We start from the raw sequence: 27,212 nt of genomic DNA, 5'->3' as shown, positions 1-27,212 counted from the left end.
TCTAACTGCCGATTGACCACGCCCTTCACTTGGTGCCCAACGTGGGACTTTTTAGAGCTCTTTAAGACTCTGGCCAGTGGGGGCCAGGCTGCATTCATTTGGGCACAGACCCAGCTGCTATGCACGGGTCCCGTGCGCCGAACTCAGGAATCCAAAGGCCAGTGCCATCTGCCCTCCCTCAGCACTTGCCACTGGAGACTAGCGGCAAGCGGCAAGCGATAATGACACAGAGACTTTCTATTCTTAGATAAGATGAGACCACTTTCTGCTAGTAAGAAACACACAGGATTGTGAGCTGATGAGGAAATAAACCTCTTCTCTGTCACCAGAAAACTCTCTCTCTCTCTCTCTCTCTCTCTCTCTCTCTCTCTCTCTCTCTCTTTGTTTCTCTCTCCTTCTCTCTTTGTTTCCCTCTCTCTCTCTCTCTCTCACACACACACACATACACACACACACCCATGCATACACGCGCGCGCGCACACATACATACATACACAGGCGCACACACATATTCACGCACGCACACACCCCCACACATTTGCACAAACGCACCTGCGTCCCACTCCACCCCACGCCCGGCCAGGACACCTCCCCAACCTCCTATTTCTTCACCATTCTTCATCTTGCTGCATTGGAAATTTGGTTCACAGGGCTGCATTTTCAGTACTCCAAGATGCACTATAATTGTAGCTTTTCCTAATACCACCGTCAAATGCCAGGTTTCAAAAGAGCATCAATGTTAGATAAGCTTTGTCAACGCACACAGGATTCTGAGGGAAGGGAATGTTTATTTGTCATTAATCTTCCTGATATGACCGTCATAATGTTGTAGGTCTGATAAAGCACTGAGCCTGATTGACAGCATTTCCAGGAGTTCACAATTTCACGGCTAAGGTTCCGATCGAGGTAATACAGTTATTAACTTAATATAAAAGAAGCTTTAAAAAGATTATAAAAAGCTATCTGCCCTTGCTACAGACAGTATTACTAACTCAGACTTAGACACACACAGGAGTGAAGGCCAGCACTAATGTCAACAGGGAGATCAGGAGGGCGTGCCACTATTGTCATTAGCAATACTAATGACATATTTGGTCATTAGCGTACTAGCATGAGTAAGGCAGCTTGTCAGGCACAGGAAGGCAAGCATGGCTGCAGTCGCTGAGGGAAGCTGATGGAGGCAGCAGGGTCACCGTGCGCTCTAGGCTCCCTCCCTCAGTCGTCCTCTCCTCCACAGGGCAGCAGCAGAGTTTTCTTATAGTCTCCAGATGTGTCGCCCTGGAACCAGACACAGCTCACTGACTCACAAACGCCACAGGAAATAAGAGATCAGGAGCTATCTGGGCACGGATTGTGTTGCTATGACTTTTCTCCCAACCGGGAACTTCTCATGACTCCCACAACAGGAATGCTACGCAGGGAATTTTCTATCAACGTTGCTTACTTTAACTTTCTAATTTGACCCCTCAAGAGCTGTTCTCTTGATGACTGTGAAGTATGTTCTTCCATCTAGAAAGAGAGGGCAAGGAAACTTTTCCAAGTATATGAAGCTCATCATGCTTTCCAAACAGACTCCCAGTTTCTCTCAGGCTAACAAAGACGAAGGTACAGGCCCACCTGGGTGCTAGAGCTTTGCCTCAGACACAAGCACACAACATGCTTTCCTCAAGCTGGCCTCAGCCCCAAGTATGTGTGAAATACTAGTGTCTTAAGTGTGCGAACTCTCTAGAGCCCTTCAGTCCAAGCACGCACGCACACATACGCACACGCACACACACACACACACACACACACACACACACACCACATACATTAAAGACAAAGCTTTGCTAAACCGAGACCCTGCTCTTCACATGGGCCACAGGAACTTTAATGCCGCCACAGGGAAGCCTGTCAAAAGACCTGTGGCCAAACTCCAAGGTCAGACTTGCTTCCCTTTTACAGTGATGGCTGTGTTGCCTTAGTCCCTTGCTGCAGATATGACCTGACACCAGAGAAAAGGTGAGGAGAGAGAAGTGTTGACAGAGACAGTGGATACCGATGAACACAGAAGGACATGTTGTAGCCATGGGCAAAGCCTTGGCTCTGTTGGACCATGGTCAGGCCTGACATCCAACTCTCCCTTTGTCCTCTCTCAGAACCCCTAGCTCTAACCCTATAAGCACAGGAAATGGAGGGTATGTGAGGTAAAGTGAGCTGAGAAAGAAAGAAATTTAGGCTTAAGTCACCAGAAGACATTTGTAAAAACTGACATCAAATATTCAAATATATACTCGGTAGTAATTTATTTCCCTTGATTTGCTTCAATGATTTTTAGAAGTTAGCTTAATATTTTAAAATGTCAGCATTCAAGAGAACTTTGGGTCTACTAAGAAGAAGGAAATAGGTCTGGCAGATCATTGAGTTCAGAGACCCAGCATGCATATAAAGAATAGAGATAGATGTATAGATAGATGATAGACAGACAGACAGACAGACAGATAGATTCAAGTTATATATTGATAGATAGATGATAGATAGATTATAGATAGATGATAGATAGATAGATAGATAGATAAAAGATAGATAGATGGATAGATGATAGACAGACAGACAGACAGACAGACAGACAGATAGTAGTTTAGTTGCAATGACAACTAGAACTGTTCTACACACTGATGAAAATATAAAACTTTTATTTCTTTTTGGTAACTGTTAGGCAGCATCTATGCCAAAGCGGAATTTATAACAGACACTTGATCCAGTGATTCAAATTCTGGGCATAAATATTCACATACTCCACCAAAATAATCGCTAGAGAGTATGCCTGCCAGGAGTGGTGGCGCACACCTTTATTCCAGCACCTGGGAGGCAGAGGCAGACAGATCTTCGTAAGTTTGAGGCTAGCTGGTCTATACAGTGAGTTCTAGGTCAGCCAGGGCTACATAGAGAGATGTTGTCTCAAAAAAAAACAAAAACAAAAAGTATATACCCAGCAACACCATTCATAAATATTCTAAAAATCAGTAGAAGTAACTGAAGTATAGTAATGCAGGTATATCAGAATGCCACACAGTAGTGACAATGAAGTGTCCAAATGCACAGGGCAACAAGGATTCTCGTGGAGACAACGTTTAGGAAAAGAAGCCGGAACAAGAGAATATGCATGATACAGTAACATCAAGTACAGGGCTTGGCAAATTCAGCTATCATATCAGATGTTAGGTGAGCAGCTCTGGGAGGACGATGCATACAGGGATAGAGGGGTTCTGCAGAGCCGGAAACGAGTTAGTCCTTAACCCGGGCTCTCTTTACACGGTTGTAATCAGTTTTTAACACACAGGAGCTATTCACTTGGTGTACCTGTTATAAGGTTATATATTAACAAAAAGTTTAGAAAATAAACAAATAAAGGGAATGAAGCAATGGAGTGAGTTCTCAGCGAAAGCCAAGAACTCTTAAGCAACCGGGAACTTTAAATGCTGAAGGAAGACTTGTCTGAGGAGAGGGCTAGGTAAACCTTACGGGATTCTAGGGACCATGGATCCACAAAAACTAAAAATAAACAGCTATATATTTTGGTTCTGGGGCCTCATGGGGAATCTCCCCTTACGGCTGGCCTGTTCTGATCTTGCAGATATTTTATTACTCAACCAGCATTTTCCAGACAGCTGGGATCAGCCAGCCTGTGTACGCCACCATTGGCATTGGTGCCATCAACCTGATCTTCACTGCTGTCTCTGTAAGTCACTACCCAGAGGAGCACTCTGCCCGCTCCTTGGCCCGGGAGTGCAGGTGGGATGGTGGCCTATGATTAAAAGCATCCGCAGCTTCGTCCACGTGCCCTGTGTGTGCACAGATAAGTGAGTGGTGGAGAAAGTCCTGTGCACACACCGGCTACTGCTCTAAGATGAGGCGGGCTGAGCTGGTGAGTCACCGGCCCTTCCACTCTGGGCGGTGCCGGTAATTCTTTCATTTGGTGAATTAATAACTCACTGGCAAGACTTTCCTTCTCTACGAGACTGCATTCTGTTCTTCTCTATTTAAACACCTCAGGGTCGGCTGATAGCTTGTCATTGCAGCAACACTGGGCACATTCCCCAGCTTCTCCTTGCCTGGTGGAGGTGTTTCATCCTGGTATCCTAGGGAAAACACTGAACGAGCTAATAGATAGCTAAGCTTGCAAACAGAATTGAACAAACTTGGCAGATTCCTGTGATGTTAGGTCCCTGGGCAGAACACAAATAAACGGCTCCTGGTGATGCTTCCGATATGTGTAATGGGAGTCTGGGTAGAAATGACATAAAATATGGAATTTCATTGTGTTATCAACTCCAAAAGAGAAGTTATTTACTTTCTTAAAGCCAAGGACTAGTTTAATATTGTGACCTAGTAAGTAGTAGTACAAAGGCTTCTCAACTAATGAAATCTGCTCAAAACGAGACAAACTCCACTGATTCTTACCTTTGAATACGACATGTTCAAATGCTTTTAAGTTTTAATGCTGGTCATAATACTATACTCAGCTTATTTTGTTCACTTGTTTTTTCCTCTGTACATGGACTTTAACTATTATCTTGGGGTGGTCAATAAATTACATCCTGAATCCCCAGACCTCATTACCCAGTGCTAGATCATGGAGAGGCAAAAGAGTGTGAACTACACAGAATGCCCTGTCTACAGACTCCACTTCAGAGACAGCCCCGTGCAAGCCAAAGGCTGCTTCAGTCCCTAACGGCCATTCCTGGGCCTCAATCCAAGGCACTCTTAGTCCTTCTGTCTCCTGAAAATGGTACTTTTTACAAAATGGACATATTATTAAAATTCATTACTTAAAAGAGCATTTGCCATATTAAGCATCAAGTTGTTTAACCCAAATCCTGAGGAAAAAAATAACAAAAACTGTGCAGAATTTTATTTCTTCCCTCATACCCAAACTAATTTGAATGGAGGAGCAGTTTAATTGATAATTATTGTAAATTATAAATATAACTTGCACCTTAATTGTTTTGAATATGGAGCGTTTTGAGTTTGTTCTTTTTTTTAACAAAAGTCTTAAAATAGATGACTGACACAAAGGAAATCAGTTCTAATCACTTCATCAGAACGCCACAATTAAAGAAAGCATTGCAGTTTTTATGTAGGTCTCCCAAATACTAACGGTGGCAGACATCTGTGATCCTAGCATTCAGCAGGAAAAGGAAGGTGGATCTCAAGTCCAAGTACAGCAAGGCTCCACAGCGAGACACTGCAGCAAACCAAACCATATCAAAACACAGCAAAGGACACTGGTTTTGTGTCCCTGAACTTGAAAACAATGTCCATACTGATGCGTGCAGAAAGAATGAGCACTCGTGGCTTTGTTTCCCAGGAACAACATAGATCATCTAACCCATTTTTCCTGAGTACTTGAGAAACAGAGACGCTCCCAATAGTACTCTGAATGATGTCCAGGCTCTATGGCTATGGCTTTCATCCATAGTGATAAGCTGATGGAGGGGTGCTTATGAGCTTGAGAAAAGAACAAAACAGGAAGAAAAAATGGGGAGGTTGAGGCAGGATGGCTCTTGGAGCAAAGCAGTGGCTGCCTAGCTCCAGCAAGACAGACGGGCCTGAGGGATGTACAGACTGGGGCAGAGACGAGGACGGTGATCCAGCAGATGTCCCAGTGGTTGGCCATGGTTCTCCGCTGGTCATGTGCATTGGAGTGCCATAGCTTCCGGGGGAGAATGTAACTCAATATCCAGCACACATGTTTTTAGTTTTTATTATCCAGTTAGCACTTTTCATTGGCAGAAGGTGCGGATAATCCTGTGGGAATGTTCCTGTTCTCTCAGACCCTGATAATGCTAGGTTAGCATCATGTATCATTCCTCCTGCTTTGAAAGAATCAAATGTATAAGAGAAGAGATGGCTCAGTGGTTAAAGCACAGACTGCTTTTCCAGAGGGCCTGAGTTCAATTCCCAGCACCCACATGGCAGCTCACAATCACCTCTAACTCCAGTTCCCAGGGATATGATGCCCCCCACACCTGTAAGCACTGTAGGAATGTGGTACACAGACATAAAAGCACATATAAAGCACCACACATGTAAAATAAAACAATTTTTAAGAAACACATAGGAACATTTTTCTTGCTTTCTTCTTAGTAATTAGATGTAGGCTCTTGGCTTGTCACCATTTCTAGAGTGATCTAAAACACTGATCTGAGGGCCTCTGAGATGAAAAGGGCTTTTACTGCAGGCAGAGACAAGTGCTCCACAGATGTCTGCGGGCCCAGAGCGCTGCATGCTACTGGTGCTGGTTTGCTGTTGGCTTACTCAGCTGGATGAGCACAGCCGGTTTACTCACCAAGATGGGAAACTGTGTGTGTGTGTGTGTGTGTGTGTGTGTGTATGTATGTGTCCAGTGTTGACAAGATCCCATGGACCAGAATCGTGTGTATGTGTATGTGTGTCTGTGTGTGTGTCTGTGTGTGTGTGTGTGTGTGTGTGTGTGCAGTGTTGACAAGATCCCATGGGTTATACTCTAGTGTATGTGTATGTGTATGTGTGTATGCAGTGTTGACAAGATCCCAAGGGTCACACTCGTGTGTGTGTGTAGTGTTGACAAGATCCTATGGGTCAGACTCGTGTGTGTGTGTGTGTGTGTGTGTGTGTGTGTATGTGTGCAGTGTTGACAAGATCCCATGGGTCAGACTAGTCAGAAAATGATGATCCATATGAGGTCCATAGCTCAAAGACTGTTGGCAGGTCTCCTCGGTCAGGATGAAGAAGCACTCTAACGTCTTGCTGTGACGTCACCTCTTTCCAAATACACAGTTCACCCCCACAAAAGGTACATACAAGCACACCCTGGATATACAGAGCTCACTGATTTGGTGCACTGACCAAATTCTCTGTACAGTGATCAAATGCACTTAGCAGCAGGTAAACTGTCATAACTTGACTTAACCAAGCCCTGAGAGGTTGGGTAAGAATGGCCGACACCTGAGACAGCTGTGCTGTCTCAGGTGTCTGAGGCACAGGGACTCTTGCAATGATTATGTCAGCAGGTGAGAGACTGGGTCACCTTTTTCTCTGTAGCACAGCAGGATCTTCTCCTTTCTTTTGTGATGTTTGGGGTTGAGTCCAGGGCCTGTGCATATGAGGAAAGTAATCTACTACTGAGCTACCACCCCAGCCCTGGTAAATGGAGATCTTTCACAGTTTCATGGCAGAGATATTCTCTTAGGAGGCACCGGGATGTACAGCCTCTCACTACTGTATTCAGAGGGATGGCCCTAGAGTGTTGGGAACACTCTGGTCTATACCAAGACTGAACTTCTCAAATCCATATGGCCAAATGAAACCAATGTTTAATTCCCACTGTCACCCGAGACTAGCAGTGCCAGGGCACACAACTGTCATCTGTTGCATGTCTGTAAAAGGGGGCCACAGTACTGCCTTCACCCCACTACATACATTCCAAACTCCCTAGTGGGCAAGTGGGCAAGCATGAAGACAGCAGAACACTGAGCCGATGTGTAAACTCCCACAGGTACTGCTTGTAGAGAAGGCCGGGCAGCGGTCCCTGTTTCTAGCTGGAATGATTGGGATGTTTTTCTGTGCCATCTTCATGTCTGTGGGACTTGTGCTGCTGGTAAGTGTGGTACCTGGGCTGGTAGTTTTTTTTGTTGTTTTTTTTTTTTTTTACCACAGGAAAACATCTCTGGCTCCCAAGTTAAAGAGTTCCGCCCACAGCAAGTGCATGAGACTGACTTCCTAACTAAGGGAGAGGGGAAATGTAAAGCAAAGGGAACTATGTTCTTGGAGTGAGAGATGTAAGTACCAGGATGGCACCTGCGATTTGGGGCAGCTGCATGGGTGGCTGCCTGCTTGTGTAACCACAGGCCGTACCTGACCCCACCCCCTTCCTACCTACATGCTCATCTTGCACCTAGGGAGCCAAACCTTGTCTGGCCATCTTGGTAGGAAGACTTAAGCATTCTGGGTCTTCTTGCTTGTCACAGGGAAAGATTAACTATAAAACAAAACCCCAAAAGCCCTAATGCAAGGGATTGGCTGGGCAGGGACTCCAAATTCAGAAGCAAGATTTGGTTAGGTTGGATCAACTTGTTTCAAACCAGAGTAACTTGAATTTGAGGAAAAACAAACACACAAGGAAGAGAGTTGTGTGATGTGGAGATGCCCTTCCGTATATGTGCTGCTCTTATTGGTTAATGAACAAAGCTATTTCAGGCCAATGGCTTAGCAGAATAAAGCCAGGTGGGAAATCCAAACAGAGATAGAGGGAGAGAGAGAGAGAGTAGGCAGAGTCAAAGAAACACCATGTAGCTGCCTAAGAAAAACCTTACCGGTAGTTAAGCAATGCACAGATTAATAAAAATGGCTTAATTTAAGATGTAAGAGCTAGCTAGAAATATGCATGAACCATTGGCCAGTGTTGGAAGTAATATAGTTTCTGTGTGATTATTCGGGTTCGGGCAGCCGGGAAATGAAGGAGGGGTCTCGGTTCACAGCTGTGCTCGCCTCTGATCTCAGCCTGAGAGAACTCAGAAGCTGCTAGACTCAAGGAGGCTACAGCCAGCAGTCACCTGCCCCACTTACGACTTTCTCTTTGTCTTCAGGATAAGTTCTCCTGGATGAGTTATATGAGCATGACAGCCATTTTCCTCTTCGTCAGTTTCTTTGAGATTGGACCAGGTCCAATCCCTTGGTTCATGGTTGCTGAATTTTTCAGCCAAGGACCCCGCCCCACTGCTCTGGCCCTGGCTGCCTTCAGCAACTGGGTCTGCAATTTCCTCATTGCTCTCTGCTTCCAGTACATCGCGGTAAGTGCCCACACGGTGCAAGCCTTTCCCCCACCCCAGGACCGGGCAGACTGTCCAGCAGCTAACCACCACTGTTTGCTCTCCTTGCAGGACTTCTGCGGGCCTTATGTGTTCTTCCTCTTCGCTGGGATCGTCCTGGCCTTCACCTTGTTTACATTTTTTAAAGTTCCAGAAACCAAAGGAAATCTCTGCAGAATTCCGGAAGAAGAGTAGTTCGGCCCCACCCGCCAAAGCGGCTGTACAAATGGAATTCCTGGGGGCTTCAGAGACCGCCTGAGGATGACGTGCAAGCCCAGGAACAGACAAGAAGGGAACCATGTGTTCCCTGTTAACCGATTCCTTCACGAGTGTACATCTACACCCAAGAGTTTTGTTTTATACCTTTTGAAGAATTTGTACAGACTCTGATCGGAAATGTCAACAAATATTACCAAAGAAAGTATTTTTTTAAACTCAGAGAATCTATTTTTTTTTTTTGACGCTAAAACTCCTAAATAAGTAAACCAAAGGGGCTGCTATTTTGATGCTCTACGGGGAAGACGGGTTTCTACCCAGCTCTGTTGGTTTTTTAAACCTGAAACGGAAGTGCTTTTGACATATCACTGCATTCTAAAGCGCGTGACTAAGAAACCTGAAGCTACAGCTGATATCAACAGAGTTAAATAAACATGGTTAAATTGGAATTTCCTTAGTCACACCGCTGCAGCTAGAGGGTGGATGGCTGGAGTCCTGCAAGGCTCCTGTTCAAACTGACATTTTTGTTACAGTTCCTCAGCTTCTCTCACTGCATTAGAGTTTGTGTTTTACTTAAAATTATTTTTCTGTATTTTTATATAGAATAGTTGAGTATGTTAAACTATATTTGTGCTGAAAAACTATTTTTATAGCTACCAAAATCTTCCTGTATTAAGAGAAAACAGTGTAGTTCCTTTGTTTGATGTATTTTGCAGTTAAGCACTCAAGGGTTTCCTTGCTGCAGAGCCTAGCTTAGCCACTAATACTAGCATCTAAACCATGTTGTTTCTCTCTGCTTCAGTCCTTTGTGCTATGCTTTTTTTTTTTAATTGCTGACTAGCATCTTTGTCTGAGGGGTTATAAGACACACATAATGGGTTATGAGTCAGGTGTTATGTATATCGGCTCCAAACTCTAATAAATAATATCAGTCTCACAGGGAAATTTGGAGTAGCATGTTGCTCTATTTGTTAATTTATTTTTAAATTATGATGTCTCAAAAGGAATTGACTTTCAGACCTAATAAAAACCCCTCTTTAATTTTTCTGGAAACACCAACTGGGCTCCCTGGCTTGTAACAGCCATTCCCTTTCACCTTTCTCTGTCTTTACCATGAATAGGTCCTATATAAACTACTCTGTTGTTGGCACTAACATCTGCTGTGTGTAACCAGTGTGGCCAAGACATTCTAAGGACCCTCACCTGTGTGGGCAGATTGAAAATACTGTCCCTAATTAGAGTTAGGGACACACAGGTCACTAAACTGTCTCTGAGCTGTTTTCCCAACAAAGTAATGCAGGAGACCAATCGTTCATGGATGGATGATGGATGGATGGATGGATGAATGGATGGACGGACGGACGGACAGGTGGATGGAGCGATGTGTGTATGTTGACAAAAAGCACTTAATGCTTTCATTTGGGGAAGGGTCCAGTCAAGGTCTCATGCAATCTAAGATGGCTCTTGAACTCCTGCTCCTAATCCCTAAGTGCCATGATTGCAGACATGCTACCAAACGCACGCAGTGAAAAGAAGCTTCTGACATGTGAGAAAGATCACTGACCACATTTCTTTTCTTCATTCTCTCCCTCTCTTACTCCTTCCCTCTCCCTGCCCACATTTCTCTGTTTAAGTAAAGGTCTGTGTAGTATTCTGCGATATGGAACTCCTATGTAGACCAGGCTATTCTCCAGCTTGTGGCAATCCTCCTGCCTCTGCCTCCAGGCTATGGGATTACAGGTGAGTAGCACTATGCTTAATCCTTTCTGGTGTTCTGTTTGTTTTCTCTTGGTCAGACTTATTCATGTATAACATGCAGTCCAAACCAACAGGAAACTCTTTCTATATTTTTTTCCCTCTCCTTTGGGGACAATTTGGGTGATTTCTTTTTCAACTTGAAATGTCAAGAGGCAGTCAAAAGGAAGCTTCAGAAGCTCAGATTTTTGTGCTAGGCTGTGAATTCAGAACAAAAATGAAGATCTCTGTGCTGAGGCGGGGGCTCTTATTTTCTACCTCGTTCAGACGCTGGCAGCCTCTGGAGAGTTCACAGTTCCAGTAAGTGATACAGGAGCTTAATATTCTTAAATAGATGAGTGTGCTTTCTAGCAAACCGTGGTCCCTGGACCCATTCTCTGGGGGAATAAAGTAGTAAAGATTTTCAAAGAAATCCCAAAGATCACTTGTAAGTTATAACTAGTTATTTTTAAATAACCCCAAATTCTAGATATTCCAATATTGAAGTTTTCTTTCTCATTGAATTGTAAGTGCCCTACGTTGTGCCCTAGCTAAGATGGGCATTACCCATTCACCATTGCACATGATCAGATCAAAAGATGCTGAAGGCCTTAGATAAAGTGGAGCATCCGCCACAGACCCTAAATTATGTTTAGAGAATAACGCTGAGAAAAACATTCGAGAATGCTCATTGCCAATGCAATTTAATACTATGTGAGGGTGCAGAATCATCAGTATCAATGATCATTCTTAAGCATGTGCTGAAGAAATGTTAAAGGGAAATAGAAAGTTAATAAAGCGTTATACATTGATGACCAATATACTAGTTAACATAATTTTTTTTAAAAAAATCAATCGGTTTTCAATGGTAAATCACAAAGCGGGCACCACTTACATTAATTTCCAGGAAAATTAGATGTGATTTTGAACCTCCAGTCTCCAGGTATCATTTTTACAGTGGTGTTTTCATGCTCTGCAATCTTCACAAATGTGATTTTCTCTCACCTTATGTGCGGTACGGCCAGACTTCGTGGTCTGGCCACGTAACTGTTGCACCTGGTTACTGTCTGCTGTCTAGGCGCGCAGGAAAGGGTTTGGTCTAAATTTCTATTCCCAGGCTTCCTGGGCACGGTCCACTCTGTCATACATTCCTAGCTGTAGTGAGACCTTGTTCACACACTGTAGGGAGCTTATGTCCAATGGCAAGTTAAGACAGACAGTGCACGACCCGTGCTCGCATGCCTTTCACGTCCCCGTCCACTGAAGGCAGGCACGACAGCAGTTCCTACCTCAGCAAAGGGTCCTGGGGATCAAGAACAAAACGACAGGACCTAGCATAGAGGGTGACCGCACTGGTACTCAGAACTGGTGTCCACAGATTGCTGTCGAGATAAAGATTGCGGCATAGAAGGCAGCTCCAGGTGCTCTTTCAAATAAATGGAGTTCACAAGTTCAAGATAATATTTATTTTCTTACATCAAGGAAAAAAATACCACAAAACAAGTCAACAATAAAATACCATGGACTTTAATTCCTAAATCTAAGTATAATACTTCCAAGTTAGCCTGTAAGAGTTTTTATTTTGTTTTTAAAATATATTTTTTGTCTAAGTTATGTTAGAGGGTCTATGTGCAACATTATTTCTTTGGGTAATAGTAAATACAAAGTAAAATACTACATATTGTGTTTAAATGTCATATATATATACATATATATATATATATGGATTGCAGTCACTGCATAAAATCAAACCTTGTTGATAATTCCTAAAAATTATAAAATGCATCAACTATTTCTTTGCCAGCTTGTTGCACATGTAGACAATGTGAGATCCATGTGCTTATGATTTTCACTAAAGCTCTGCAATGAGAATATGAGGAGGAAAGAGAGCCACTCCATCTCTCTAACAGTGTGTTGATTTCTAACTTGTTGTACATTTTTAAAATTATCATAAGATGAAATTGGTCTTTAGTGAGAAATTTACAGATAACTACTATTTTTGGCCACAACTACGTTTCTGAATGGTTGGTGCTGCTCTCGTTTATATGGAAAATACCCACACTAATAAAAAAGTAAAAATTATATTGGTTTACTCTGTATTTTTTTCTCAAAATATTTTCCTTATTCTTATTTTAGGGATAAAAGCCCCAGTTTTGCTTCCACCTGGTAGTTCTTTAGTCATCAGTCAGAACAAAACTTGTCTTAAAGGCTACGAGTGGTGGAGGAGAAATGAGTGACTCCTTTTGTTGACATACACTTAATTCAGTAACTTTTTCTCTGAACACGCATCATGAGCAGGGTGCCTTTTAGAGTCGTGTGAACTGTGCAGAGCCTGGAGGACCCGGCTGCTAGTGAACTGTGCAGAGTCTGGAGGACAGGGCTGCTATGTGCCGTCAGCTGCACTCTCACAATGGGACTGAAATTCCAACCAGAAGACTTCAAGGTTGTAAATAAGAACAGCCAGTGGAACCGACAGAGCTGTAAGACAGAACTTTCCGGCTTCTAGTGGATTTTACAATCCCTCAGTTTATGTATACAGGAGCAACAGGATGCAGCTTCTCAGCACATGTTATAGATTGCCATTCAAATCACTGTGCTCAGGGCTGACAAGACACCTCAAGAATAGAATTGCCAGCTGGGCGGTGGTGGCGCACACCTTTGATCCCAGCACTTGGGAGGCAGAGGCAGGCGGATCTCTGTGAGTTCAAGGCCAGCCTGGTCTAGAAGAGCTAGTTCCAGGACAGGTTCCAAAGCCTCAGAGAAATGCTGTCTCGAAAAAAAAAACAAAAAAAACAAACATACAAACAAAAAATAATAGAATTGCCCCATGAACCAAATATCTGAATATCTGAATTCTATTGTCAGAGGTCAGTTGAAGGTGAAAAGGGAGAGCCAGCTAACAAAGTTGTGGTATGATTCCCCCCCATGTGCACATGGTTTATGTGCACAATAATTATATATAAAAGTAAGTACTGTATCCTATTCAATGGAATTCTGACATTAGCAATATAACCATCAGTGACTGAAAAACAAACGAGAAATGCATGCACATAAATCAGCTTTACTTCTGATCTGTTTCTGTATATTTGCTGTCATTGTAAACTTTATTGAATTTTATCACCACCTTCATTCCATTTCCCCAAGCATCTTTTGTCTCAAAAGAGTAAATTTTTAAAACTATTTTGCATATTATTATGAATAACTGCAACAAAAATACCTATAATTTTAACTTAAAAAAACCTATTGTGTCTACAAAGACAAAAGTGTTAAGCCATTTTTTTCTGGATTGTGTTAGTATGTATGGTTATTGCAAAATACAGCTGATATGAAACCTAAATTCTTGACAAAATTAAATTTATCAAATCTTCAGCTGTTTTACAAATTTATCTCAATATGGGGAATTAGGGGTGTGACCCAGTTGTTTAGTACAAGTCTGGCATACACAAGGCATGAACAAGGCAAGTATTACAGAAAAGAAATATGAGGGAAAGGAATGAGATTGTGTATTCTTGTGATTAACCTGCCTATTAATAGATGTATAGTTCTTATTGCTAAAATGAAATAGTATTCGGGAAGTGCGGGCCAGGGCCGGCAGAGCGGAAGTGGGTCTCTGTGAGGTGGTGGAGTCCTGCTTGAGTGGGTCTCCTTAGCGGCTGGTGGAGGGGGTACATCCTTGCTCAAGCGCATCCACTGTGGCGTCTGCCTGATCACACCAACTCCGAAACGTGGAAATATTGGACAGCTAATTGACTCCAAGCCACGGGATGAGCACTCAGTGGGCATGAGAGATTGAGAACATCCCACCTCCCCATAAACCTTGGTGTAGATCACTTCCTTTTCTGTGGATTGAAGCCAGAGAGCACAATGAATACAATGGCCTTAGAGGAATCCTCAAAGAAAGTGGCCTGGTGGAACAGTAAGTTCTACACAAACCCAGAAGCGAACTCGGGGAACAACTTCAACCCCTGAGATTTCCTGGAACCAGAACCCACAGAACTCGTGAATGCTGGTGATGAAATCGTGGACCTCACCTGTGAGTCCCTGGAGCCTCTGGTTGTGGACCTCAGTCACAATGACGCTGTTGTGATTGTTGAAGAAAGGAGAAGGCCAGGAAGAAATGGGAGGAGGTTATGCCAAGACCATGCTGACAGCTGCGTGGTGAGCAGTGATGATGAGGAACTGTCTAGGACAAAGACGTGTGTGTGACTACCCACACTCCTCTAAGCGCCAAGGATGAAGGAGCTACAGGACTCAGGCCCTCGGTACTGTCAGTTGTCCAATCTGCATTGATGGATACTGAGGTTGTGCAGAATGGGCGCCTCATTGTTTCTACAGGATGTGGCCACGGCTTCTGTAGCCAGTGCCTCCGTGATTCCCTTAAGAATGCTAACACTTGCCCAACTTGTAGGAAAGAGATCAACCATAAGTGGTACCACCCCATTTATATATGAAATGTTCAGAACTGCTCAGGACAGACCAAAGGACAGACAGCCAAGCTGGGCTTTCTGTGTGGTATCTGCCTCCAGTTTCCTGAGCTCAAAAAGACTTTAAAAAATCAGTGTCTGATGTAAACTGCTCTTTTGTTTTTCAACCCCTTAGGCCCTTTTGTTTTCTCCAGTTTGATGTTATGTAACAGGATCCAGGGATCCTCCCAGGTCAGCTTAGCATCTCTGCTCCTGGGTATTCTGAACCAGGAGTAGGAGAAAAGGAGTCAGGCACATTGGAGTTTGAGTATTGTGGCTCCAGCCTCTTCACAGAGCTTAGATGTTGGCCAAGAAGTTTCCCTGTTGGGAAAGTTTGCCCCAACCTCTTGTGGGTACAGAGCCTTCCCAAGGTACCTGCCAGTTAGCTATTCTGCCTGCCACACAGTGGCCTGGCCAGACACAGTCCATCCAAGGATCCCAGTACAGAAGCCGCCCCTGAAAAGCCCTGCTGGTGGACTTTATTTTTCTTTGGAGAGCAGAGGTGATCTGTGATTCTAGCTGTACCTTATCATTGCTGTGCAGTGTTTTCTGCAAATCCAGAGACCCTCTGCAGGGCAGCCATGTTAGGCCCGTTCTTCACCTGCTCCTTAGCAATCCGGAAGACGTGGCACTGCTGGTGTCCTCAGCCCAGTGTTGCCTCCCATGGGGAGCAGTGCCCATTGCACCCCATCTTTGTTCACCAGCTGTTCCCAGGATCCCTACCCATGCTCCAAAGGTCTTTGCCTGGCACAGAACATTCAAGGCCAGGAGGACAAGCAGGTTTTTGAGTGTCCTCTCTTTTCTGCTGTGTCCTGTGTTGTCCACAGTGCTCTCCAACCCTCAGTTTTTCAGTTCCCACCCCTGATGTCTGCCCAAGCATAGATACCAGGAGGTGGTAGCAGTAACAGTGGCCTTAGCAGCTGTTCACTTCCAGGCTTTTACCCAAGTCACTGTTGCCCGTGTTTCAGAGGAGTCGCCTACTAAGCCTCCACTACCCTGGCTTTCCCACAGTCCTTGAGTAGATCGATATTTCCAAAGCTGTTCTTCTGGCTGACTGGGCTTTGATCCTCTGGACTTTTGACTGCTTTGTAGGTTTTGATCAGCAAAGCATGGTGCCTCTTCCTCCCCATGGGACCACAGAACAATCTCTGCCCCACTCCATATGTGTGGGGTGCTCTGGTGATCTCTCGGAGGCAGTGTAGTGGTAAATTGCCCCTGGGGATACAAGGCACAGGGTGGCTTGTAGAGGATAGGCCTTCAGTGTCAGCCTGCCTCCACCGCCACACTATTTCCTCAGAGGGCTTCAAGCCAAACCAATAGCCTTTTTTGTGTTAAACATCTTTGAAGTAGGAAAGGGACCACTGGAGCTTTACTAACAATAAATGACTTTCAGTTTATTATTCTGATGGAGCAGGGACTCAGCACAGAACTCACTTTAAATGGAGCAGAGGGTGTGTCCTTCCTCTATGTGAAAAGAAAATAGTTTTATTCTTTACTCTGACTTTTTAAACTGTTTGACTTCCAGTTAGTTTGAATGAGAGTAGTAATTTTTTTATGTGGACTCAGAGGGTAGGAGCATTAGCTCTCATCATTGTGATGTGTGGAGTGTGCCCTCCCCTTGGATGCCACAGCCACTGAGTTCCCTGTGGGCCTCATGGACTTGCTCTTGTTAGTTCTAATGATAGCCAGACTTAAAGGAGCCAAGTTGACCATGCAGCCAGTTCACCAGTAAATATGGTGACACCTATTTTCTCCTTAATTCATTTTCCCCTTAAAGACAGTTTATGAAGTTGATAATAAAAGTTCTATTACTTCATTCTAAATTAAACTGAGAAAAAGGTGTTTAGTTCTAACAGAAACTGAATTAATAGGAAATGGTTGCTATAGAATAAAATCCCTTTCCTTTTCTCTTAATGTATATAGTTTAACTCTTTCTTTGTTACATTTAAATTATGCTCATGGTTATCAGCCTGTTTGGAATGTTTTTTGAAGTTATGATATAATTATCTTCTCAGGTCTTGTAAGACATGCTTCACATTTTCTACTGGTAGTCATTGATTAAAAGCATAAGTCAAAATAGATCAATTAAGCCTTGTGTGTGTACTTTATTAAATATGGGTTATTAGTGGCAGGAGAAAAATATGCCAGCTGCCAAGATGCTGAGATGGAGTTGGTGAAGTCAGCTCAGCGGTAAAGTGATTGCTACCCAAGGCTGGTGAACCGAGTTTGATCCCTGGAGCCACGGAAAGGTGGAAGGGGAGAACGCGCTCCACAAAGTTGTTCTCTGACCTCTACATACACGAATTACAACTATATGTTGTAAAATTCCGGGTGATTGAGGATGGAAGATGAAGCCCCGGGACCATCCCCCTAACCCCTACCTCCCCAACACACTGATCTCCAGATACTGCACAACCACGGGCAGCCGGGTTGCTGAGCTGTCCGCACGGTCAGCGCTGACTGTACAGAGAACATCTGACAACCAGTCCAGTTCAGACTTGTTCCCGAGTGACACCAGTCATCATTTTTATCTCATAATGTTATAGTTTAACTAATTCACTAATGATTAAGACAGTTTTAAAGACTGAGCAAGCCCCAGTAGCTAAATGGCGAGTGCTCTTTAGTTAACATGCAAAGGATGTCTGCTCCCTGCTGTTAGCTGATAACATGATCTAATTAATAGCACATGGAGAAAGTGTCCTGTCAGCGGGAGCCCAGAGGTTGTTTTCCTAATACGCTGAGACAAGCTCCATCGGCCCTCCTCTGTTTCATCAAATAAGTAACTGGGGCTATCCATCTTCCGATTCCTTAATTCTAAAGGTAATTTAGTTCCTAATTCAAAGCAAGCACTTGCAGCACCTTTCTCACCAGCGCTTTCCTGAACTGGCATGTGCCATGCCACTTCAAGCACACAGCCCCATCTTATTTGCTCACCTCCAGTTCTGTCCTGAAAAGCATATCCACCTTACACAAGACCTTCGGCAAGCAGAGGCCTGGGAGAAGTCAGGGCGATGCTTCGTCTTCTCCTCCACTATTCATGTGCATGTGTTCAGACATATGCAGTGCGTGCCACACAATATACGATGTATATTTTGACATGATATATAAATTTTTTCTGTATTGTCTCGTTACTCCAAATTGGCAAAGAGCTGGTTTCACACCCAGGGAGACCAGCCTGGGATATCTGAAGCAATCAGCTACGGCATCGCCCAGCACCGCTGGGCTGGATGGGCTATGAAACTGGCAGTGAGGATTTCTGAGACAAGAGAGGCTCAGTGAAGCAGCAGCAATACCTGCCTGTGCCTGCTGACGGCTCTCTTCTCCCATTTGTTTGCTGATGCAGAGAAATTTTGGAAGCTGGTGCCCACTGTCAAACTTCCCTCCCATCTCTGCCACCTCCACCCCACTGACCACGATCCAGGGAAAGAGGTAATGGAGCACCTGCCCTCGCTCTCAGCTTCCTAAAGGGAGAAGATATCCAAACGAGGCGAATATGGAATGATCTAGGTGGAAGGGGAGCAGCTGCACATATTGTGAAGCCAAAGCTGCAGCCCAACAATTCTGCAGCTGTATAAAACTTCTGTTCTAATCGAGTCTAAACTGGATGCAAAGACGCCTCTACTAGCTGTGGCCCTGGTGGCGAGACTGCTGAATACCTGAATACTCAGTTCTTGGCCACCAGTCAGGTCCTTCGTGTGTCCTGATTCTTGGGAAAGGGGTGAGCTCTATGGGTTCTATGTATAATTTATGGAAGGGTTGAAATCTCCAGCTATAAAATGTGTTTGCTTTACATAAGCCGGGGCCACTGTTGCACACGGTCCTCCCCAACCTTTTCACCTTTCTGGACTCAGCTATTATCACCATTCTAAAAACTAATTTTATTTTTCAGTGTGTGTGTCAGAGAGAGTGTTTCAGTGTCCACACAGGCTGTAAGAGGAGCTCAGACCCCTGGTGCTTGTGAACAGCCTGATGGGAGCGCTAATGTTGGGTCTTTTGGGAGAGCAACCTGCGCTCTTTGCCTCTTAACTGTCTCTCCAGGTTCTGTCATCGCTGTTTTACTATGAGGGCCCCAAGGCACTGGAAACTTAAGCAAATTGAATAAACTCGCCCAACTGGTACATAGTCGAGCAGGATTCAAACTGAAGCCCTTCGACTCTCGGGTCCCCGAGCTTCCCCTGCAATCTGCTGCAGCTGGTCTTAAAAGTTTTAAGAGCAAATAAGCAAATAAAATTACTTTATTTGTTCTTGATGAGGTAGCATAAGCCAACTTCTAAGCATGTGCAAACCGTCTCTCTCCCTTCTTCCCCACACTATCTTCACTCAGCGCCTCACACTCCCCTCAGGAAGCAGCGTTGATGACATTATATGTGTATTTTTGCACTTGCAGCTTTCAGTGGATGAGAAGTAGAGAGAAGCTGTTAGTCTGGTCCTGGTGAGATGGCTCAGTGATTAAGTACTGGCTGCTCTTCCAGATCAGACTTTAACCCAGCAGCCACATGGTAGCTCATCAACCTTCCTAAACTCCAGTTCCAGGAGATCTGACGCCCTCTTCTGGCCTCTGTGGGCACTGCATGTACATGATGCACACACAATCAGGCAAAACACCCAGACGCATAAAATAAAAATAGTAAGAAGCAGGTCTCAGCCTAGCAGGAGAGGCTCTGTGATGCTGTCCCTCCAATCTCTCACTTGTTTAGCTTTGCTCTTAGGGGATGCTGGTGTGACTAGTGCTGAGCTCTGCCTTGGCACCCCATCCCTTGAAAGACCTGGAGGTAGGGAGAGCGATTAAAGTCAACACACAGCTTAGCCGGATGTAGCAAGGACAGAACTCCTCATAGGAGTTAGAAAGGGCAATGCGCTGTGTCGTGTAAGATGACTCCGTGACAGCTCTCAAAGTCCGTACTGAGGACTGCTCACCGCCTACGTCTCCATCCAAGGTAAACACAAATCGTAGCTTTGAGAAATGAAAACCTGCGTTCAGAACAGAGTAGAGCTGTTCTGCTATGGGCCCTGGTTTCTCCCTCTGAAGTCTGGGTCTTTAGACTAGGGCAAACTTGGGCTCCAATGTAGGTCAGCTAAAATGGCCACAATGGGGAGACAGCGTACCACTCTCTGGCCTCCACGTGCAAGGCCCATGCTCTTGAGGTGTGGAAGAGGAGCTCCCAGGACTTTCTATAGCATCTAACCTCGGCCTGCGGGCTCAGAACTCCCTACGAAGTCCCCGATCTGCCTGGCTCAGGGATCCAGTGTGTAGAGATAAGAACAGGGGTCAGGAGTCATGACCTCAGTCTGCTTGAGCTCGGTACTGCTTGCAAGTGACTTAACCACTCTCTCTCCATTTCCGCCTTCGGGGACCGCTCTGAGTTACCTGAGCTAATACTTGAGGATTGCTAATTTCTGACACACGGCACTGTGTGACGTAAGAGGCGAGTCCTACTTCCTAAACAGTACATTGCTTTGTGATAGAGAAAGAAACGGTGCCGAAGTGTAGACTCGGGGTGCCCTGAGCCAGGAAAAGGCCGTCCGCATGATTCTAGAAGACGGAGTGCCAGCGCTGAGACTCAGTTTTCTGCGTACATCAGGCTCTGTGACCATTTCAGACGACATTTCTCCTGCAGACTTCTGACTGCATTCATTCGGTGATCTCTGTAGACATCTGGCCCGTGTGGCACTTTTCCCCGCTGGTCTATTGTAGCAGCTGTCGTAATCACACAATCCCTGACAACATCCATTATAACCACACCTACCCTCAATTCCTCTCACAACATGTCTACAAACACTGCTACACACCAGAAACAAAACAAAACTGGGCGAGTTATACACAGACTCTCAGGGTTTTTTTTTTTAATTTCATTGAATATTTGCTTTTATTCTTTGACAGTTTCATTCATATATAATGAATTTCAGTCATTTTCCCCCCTCATTCCACTCTCTGATGACCTGTCCCTTTGACCTCTTGTTTCTGCAGGTCCCCTCTTGGTTTAATGGTGTGTGTGTGTGTGTGTGTGTGTGAGAGAGAGAGAGAGAGAGAGAGAGAGAGAGAGAGAGAGAGAGAGAGAGAGAGAGAGAAAGAAAGAAAGAAAGAGAGAGAGAGAGAGAAACTCATAAAGCTTCAACTTCCATCGAGCTCCTTGGAAATTTCCTTGTCTGACACATACACGCACACACCAATTCTCTAGTCTTCTGTTCAACCTCAGGGCTGTTCCAGGGCTCCTTTTCCTCCCTTTTCTTGAAAATGGGTTCCAGCCTCTCCTTTCTGGGGTGTGCCCCGAACAAAGCACCTGATCTCTCCTGGTAGTCTCACCATTATCTGCACGAAGCCTCAGAATATCACATGAGAATGTCCTCAGCCGCGTCCTACACTAGTGCGAGCTGTACCTCGTCGTGAATAACGCTGCTTTGCTAGAAGGTGTCCAGTGTTTTCCAGACATGATTATTCAGTAGAGTGAGCACAGTGCTTGTACCAGTTAGGTTCTCAGACTTTGGGAAATCGTGAGTTCTATAATGGTAAGGGTGGAGGCACCGCCTGAGGGACAGTCGCTAAGGTCCATTCTACTTCAGGGCACCATGGTTCTGAGACCCAGGTTTGAGTTTGACTGGCTGATGTCAACAATGCTGACTTTCATTGAGAAGTGAGGAAGATAATAAAGTTATGTCCTGGTCAAAGTTAGTCAAACTACCTGGCCCAAAATATTTATTGAAAAAAAAAAACACAATGTACTGTAACGGTAATCTATCCTGCACTATACTCCATAGTACACAATGTACTGTAACGGTAATCTATCCTGCACTATACTCCATAGTATACAATGTACTGTAACGGTAATCTATCCTGCACTATACTCCATAGTATACAATGTACTGTAACGGTAATCTATCCTGCACTATACTCCATAGTATACAATGTACTGTAATGCTAATCTATCCTGCACTATACTCCATAGTACACAATGTACTGTAACGGTAATCTATCCTGCACTATACTCCATAGTATACAATGTACTGTAACGGTAATCTATCCTGCACTATACTCCATAGTATACAATGTACTGTAACGGTAATCTATCCTGCACTATACTCCATAGTATACAATGTACTGTAACGGTAATCTATCCTGCACTATACTCCATAGTATACAATGTACTGTAACGGTAATCTATCCTGCACTATACTCCATAGTATACAATGTACTGTAACGGTAATCTATCCTGCACTGTATTCCATAGTATATAATGGAGAACTTACTACTCTGTGTTCCATGGTATCCTATACTACACTACTTCCAACTTTCCAACGCAGATTTCCACATAGGTCCTAGACATTACATTAGTTTGGCTGATTTAATTTAAGCAATATTCCCTACAGTTATATAACACAGGTTACATCTTGGATGTGAAAATAACACGCAAGAAAGAGACCTGTCCCGAGGCCAGCCCTCCCGTTACCAAACGGCTGTTCACCAATAGCGCTAAGTGTCTAACTGATCCATCCCTTGCCTTGATACACTATTGACTTCTAGCAATCATTCCTGCCTCTTCCGCCAAGTTGCCTCACAAGCAGGCATTGTTTTCTGGCATCTAAGGGCTTCATGGATTGTAAATCCATTCAAAACTCATCAAAACATATCCGCTTCCACTTAAAAATCTATTCCAACGTGTGGTGCTTTTCCATTAGTCCAAAATGTCAGTAGAAAACCCACAGTGACAATCTTGCTTGGTAGCAAGCACATTTATTTCATTTTAGCCTCGGACAGTGAAACTAACAACTGAGTACCATACTCTGGGGTAGATCCACATCATTGCAGTTGTCTAAAACGTCACAACACCAAGAGCGAACCCCAACACCATCCACGGTCTTTGGGTGATGAGGGTCTGTCTATAAATTAGTTTATTGCAGCAAGCACACTGGGGAACACTGGGAATGTGGGAGGCATCCTCTCAAGTTTGCTCTGAAACTAAAATTAAATGAATAAGTAATTAATTGAAGAATAAAATCTATGGGCTGGAGGGAAGGTTCAGTAGTTAAAAGAAATTACTACTTTTGCAGAGGGCTCAAGCTTGGTTTCTAGCACCAGTATGGCAGCTAACAATCACCTGCAACTCCAGAAAAAGAAAAAAACTTCTTTAAAAGTTTATTTTTATAAAAAAATACCCCTCCATCCCTCACAAAAGGTGTTCACTTCCTTTAGATAGAGCTTCTTCTTTGGGGCACCATTTTGTGATTATCTGATTTTAATATCAGTTTCTTCTTAAAGCCTGTCTATAATGGATAGCTCCTCTCTTGACTACCCAACACCCACCTGCATTCCTCCTAATGGCAAGTCCCAGCTTCAGACCGAGCCCATGGGCCTCCAGTAGCCAGCTATTACATTCTCTTAGCTACTTCCTTGTCAACTTGTTACTCGTAAGCACATAAAGTTGCTCGCTGTGCTTTTCTGCTGCCCTTTTCCTCGGAAAGTAGACTTCCTGGCCTGTAGCACACTAAGGCGGCTGCCCCAGCCATGTCCTGCCAACTCCTAGGTAATCGTGAGGCTCCTGCTGCAGTTTGTCACCACTTCTGTTTCATCCCCACAGCGTCTGAGTCTGGCATGAAATGTGCAATGGTGCACATAGCCCACTGGTTAGGGAACACAGACTTTGCTCTATCATCCGCTGCTTCCCGTTCCAACCTCCGCTCACATATACTCTTATTTCCCATAGCATGGACCGCTTAGTCTCGATGGGAGTAGGGTCAGCATCCTACCTACTCACCCTGCCTCTGGATCCACCACACGCAACACCTTCAATGATTTAAATCGAAGCCCCCTTATCTGAAAACATAATTCTTGAAAATGGACATAATTTGTATTGACTGTAGTGTAGCAATGGCTTCAAAGAGGGCACGTATGGAAGGGGCAGGGATTTCAGGACCATTCATTTGTACAGAAGATTAAAAACATTGCTTTAATAATGGAAAAAAAGGTCTAATAGACCATAATTGGAAGAAGCGACTGGTTGGGATAATGGTTCAGCAATGAATCCCTCTTTTGTTAGTAGAAAACAACATGAACTGACATTCGCAGTTTACCCAGGAAAGAAGGGGTTTACATCTCCATCATTAGAGACAATAGTCTAAGAGATTACAGTGCAACTTGACATGCACTTAATTTATTCTACACACAAGCAAACCGTATTTGAACGTTTGCCTGTCCAACACAGTTCTTAGGCTCCTAAGTGAGAGAGCACTTCATATCAGAAACCTAGAAAGACTGGGCAGAATAAAGTCACATCATAAATCTATGATGAAATAAATTCACTTGCTGCACACACACACACACGCACACACACAGAAACACACACATGTTCTATCAATTCTCTTCTCTAGAGAACCCTGACTAATGCACAGCCCAAGAGAGAGAGAGTTGTGCTGCAGCCAACAAAGCTAAAGGGGTGGGGCCGTCTAAGTCAGCCCTTTGACAGTAGACACAGAGCTATGGGATTTGGAGTTTGGGGGTTTTGGTCCAATATTTCCTCACTGTCCTCTATTATTTTACCATGTGTTCTGGAATGGTAATGTATAACTGTGCAATTGTATATCAGAAGTATATACACTGCCATGGTGGGCTTTGTGTACCTGTTATGTACTAGTGATAACAGAAAGGGTAACTGGTACAGTTTCCTCACTGACCTCTCTCAGTTACCTCAGTCCAGACATGGTACGTGGGACAGCTCTAGAAATACTTGATAGTTTTAGATAACTGATAATGGAATAATTCTTAATGTGTGATAATAAAAGTAAAAGTAGCTTGGTACATTTTGTGAAAGTTAAATCCATGTGACCAGTACAAACAGCCTGTGACTAGAAGTTGTCAAGGTGATAGGAAATCTTAATTTTTTAACGACTAACATCAAGGCTCCACTCAGTTTCGGCTAACAAGGAATTATGCAGGCTGCTGCATTGCCGTCTAACCTGAGGTTTACGTTTTCTTCTCCTGAGTTCAGAGATGACAGGCGCACACCTCTGTGCTCTCCATGTATTATCAAGTGCCACATGCCCAGTGTGTGACATTTACCTGACAGTCACTATACAAAGACACACGTTCCGTTTCCACCACCACATGCAGGGTGTTATTAGAAGCGTTTTCTCTCAGGACACACAGCACGTGAAAGGAAGTCTATGCTTAATCAGACCTTGCTTATGAGCACATGGGTCCCTGCAATTAGATCACGTTTTCAGAGCCATTAGGGTTAGAAGCATAAAACCCTGGATTGAGAAGAAATGGACATACTGTGTATTTTGTCATTTAAAAATGGTGTTTGAGATGAGATGTTGATTTCTTTCGAGTGTGCTAGTTTCCTCTGCTCAAAATCTGCTCAAAACTCAGTGTGTCAAACGTCAGACAAGGCTTCAGCTAGGGGACAGGCTGGGAACAAGGAACTAAGTTGGAACTAAATATACTTTTACAGTTGAAAGTATTTTGAGTAATTTCTGTGATTTTTATTTTCCGCATAACACTTACTCTATGTCCGTAAGGAATTTCTTTGAGATATACCAGGCAGTGTGCTGACATCTGGACGATATGATGAATGGCTTGGTGTCCCTGACTACGAGTGTGAAGAGAAGGAAGTAGCTGCAGTGCAGAGGTAATGCTTCACTAATGGCGGGAACAACATTTAACACAATAATAGAAGTCATGTTTGCTTAGACACACTAGATTTTATAGCACAGAATCATTTACTAAATATATTGACTGGGAACAAATGGTTTCAATTGTTCACAAACACAGAAGACATTTTGAAAAGAGAAGTATGATTTGGGGACTCACAGTGGCCCATGCTTATAATCTCATCATGTGTATGTACATTGTATATTCATTAATTAAATTTCTCCATTTATTTCTGACTTTGGGGAGATATTCTAAGCAATATTTATAGAACATATTCTGCTTTTAATTTGATTCTCAGAAAATCATGAATAAGATACAGAGTATTACTCTGTTCCCTTTCTTCATATTTATAATTTTATGAGTGAAATTTATTGTTTTAAAATAACTTATCTCTGTGTGCAGTCTTTCACTACCCCAACCAAATGTCTATCTTTAAATAAACTTTTCTGGATATTGTACAAAATTGAGCAAAACTCTGAACTCAACCATATGACATCATCAAATTTAGCTGTTTGCATCACCCTGAGTATTCTACACCTGCCTGGTTCCTGCAACTCAGAACTGCCAGATGTCTCCAGAAAGGTAAGGAGACAAAGATTTTTTTATTTGCTAGGTAGAAATTTTATTTCAAATTCAATTTAGGAAAATACAAATATTGATAATAAAAATTTCATTTTTCACTTCTTTTTTCTGAGGTTTGCCAATAAAGCTTTATTTTTTATTTTATTATTTAAAAAAATACCAATCCAAATTCCCACTACCTCCCCTCCTTCCACTACCCTCCCACTCCTTCCACACATCCTCCTCTCAACCACTCCAATCCTAAGAGAGGGCAAGACACCCTGTCCTGTGGAAAGTCCAAGTCCCTCCCTACAACATCTAGGCTGAGCAAGGTATACATCCAAAGAGAATAGGATCCCAAAAAGCCAGTAGATGCAGTAGAGACAAAACCCAGTGCCATTGTCATTGACTCCTCAGTCTGCCCCAACTTTCACCCACATTCAGAGGGACTAGTTTGATCCCATGCTCATTCACACCCAGTTCAGTTGAAATTGGTGAGCTCCCATTAGCTCAGGCAAATTGTCTCAGTGGGTGAACCCCTCATGGTCTTGACATCCTTGCTCATACTCTCCCTCCTTCCACTCTTCAACTAAACCTTGGGAGATCAGTCCAGTGCTCCGATGTGGGTCTCTGCCTCTGTTTCTATCTGTTGTTGGACTAAGGTTCTGTGGTGATATTTAAGATAATCATCAGTCTGACTACAGGGCAAGGCTGTTCAGGCACCCTCTCCTCTATTGCTTAGGGTCTCAGCTGGGGTCATCC

At 43.8% G+C, this 27,212-nt stretch overlaps 2 protein-coding genes and 1 pseudogene across 2 annotated transcripts in view; all 3 read left to right on the top strand.

Annotated features, from left to right (window-relative positions):
* LOC148118858 (uncharacterized) overlaps positions 1–27,212 on the top strand; it is an 87,080-nt gene that overhangs the window by 19,330 nt on the left and 40,538 nt on the right. The gene's annotated exons all lie outside the window — the stretch shown is intronic.
* On the top strand, positions 127–9,992 carry LOC148118862 (solute carrier family 2, facilitated glucose transporter member 2-like). Its single transcript, XM_087899622.1, has 5 exons — positions 127–3,493; positions 3,617–3,721; positions 7,520–7,621; positions 8,610–8,813; positions 8,904–9,992. Exons 3-5 carry the CDS (start codon positions 7,568–7,570, stop codon positions 9,024–9,026), a joined length of 381 nt encoding a protein of 126 aa, XP_087755748.1. The 5' UTR covers positions 127–3,493; positions 3,617–3,721; positions 7,520–7,567; the 3' UTR covers positions 9,027–9,992.
* On the top strand, positions 14,546–15,246 carry LOC148118861 (E3 ubiquitin-protein ligase RNF4-like; annotated as a pseudogene).

This window comes from Myodes glareolus, chromosome 20 (assembly GCF_982192425.1).
Source record: "Myodes glareolus chromosome 20, mMyoGla1.1, whole genome shotgun sequence".
NCBI lineage: Eukaryota > Metazoa > Chordata > Mammalia > Rodentia > Cricetidae > Myodes > Myodes glareolus.
Note: the sequence above shows the minus strand (reverse complement) of the source record. Positions and strands in the feature narration are given on the sequence as shown.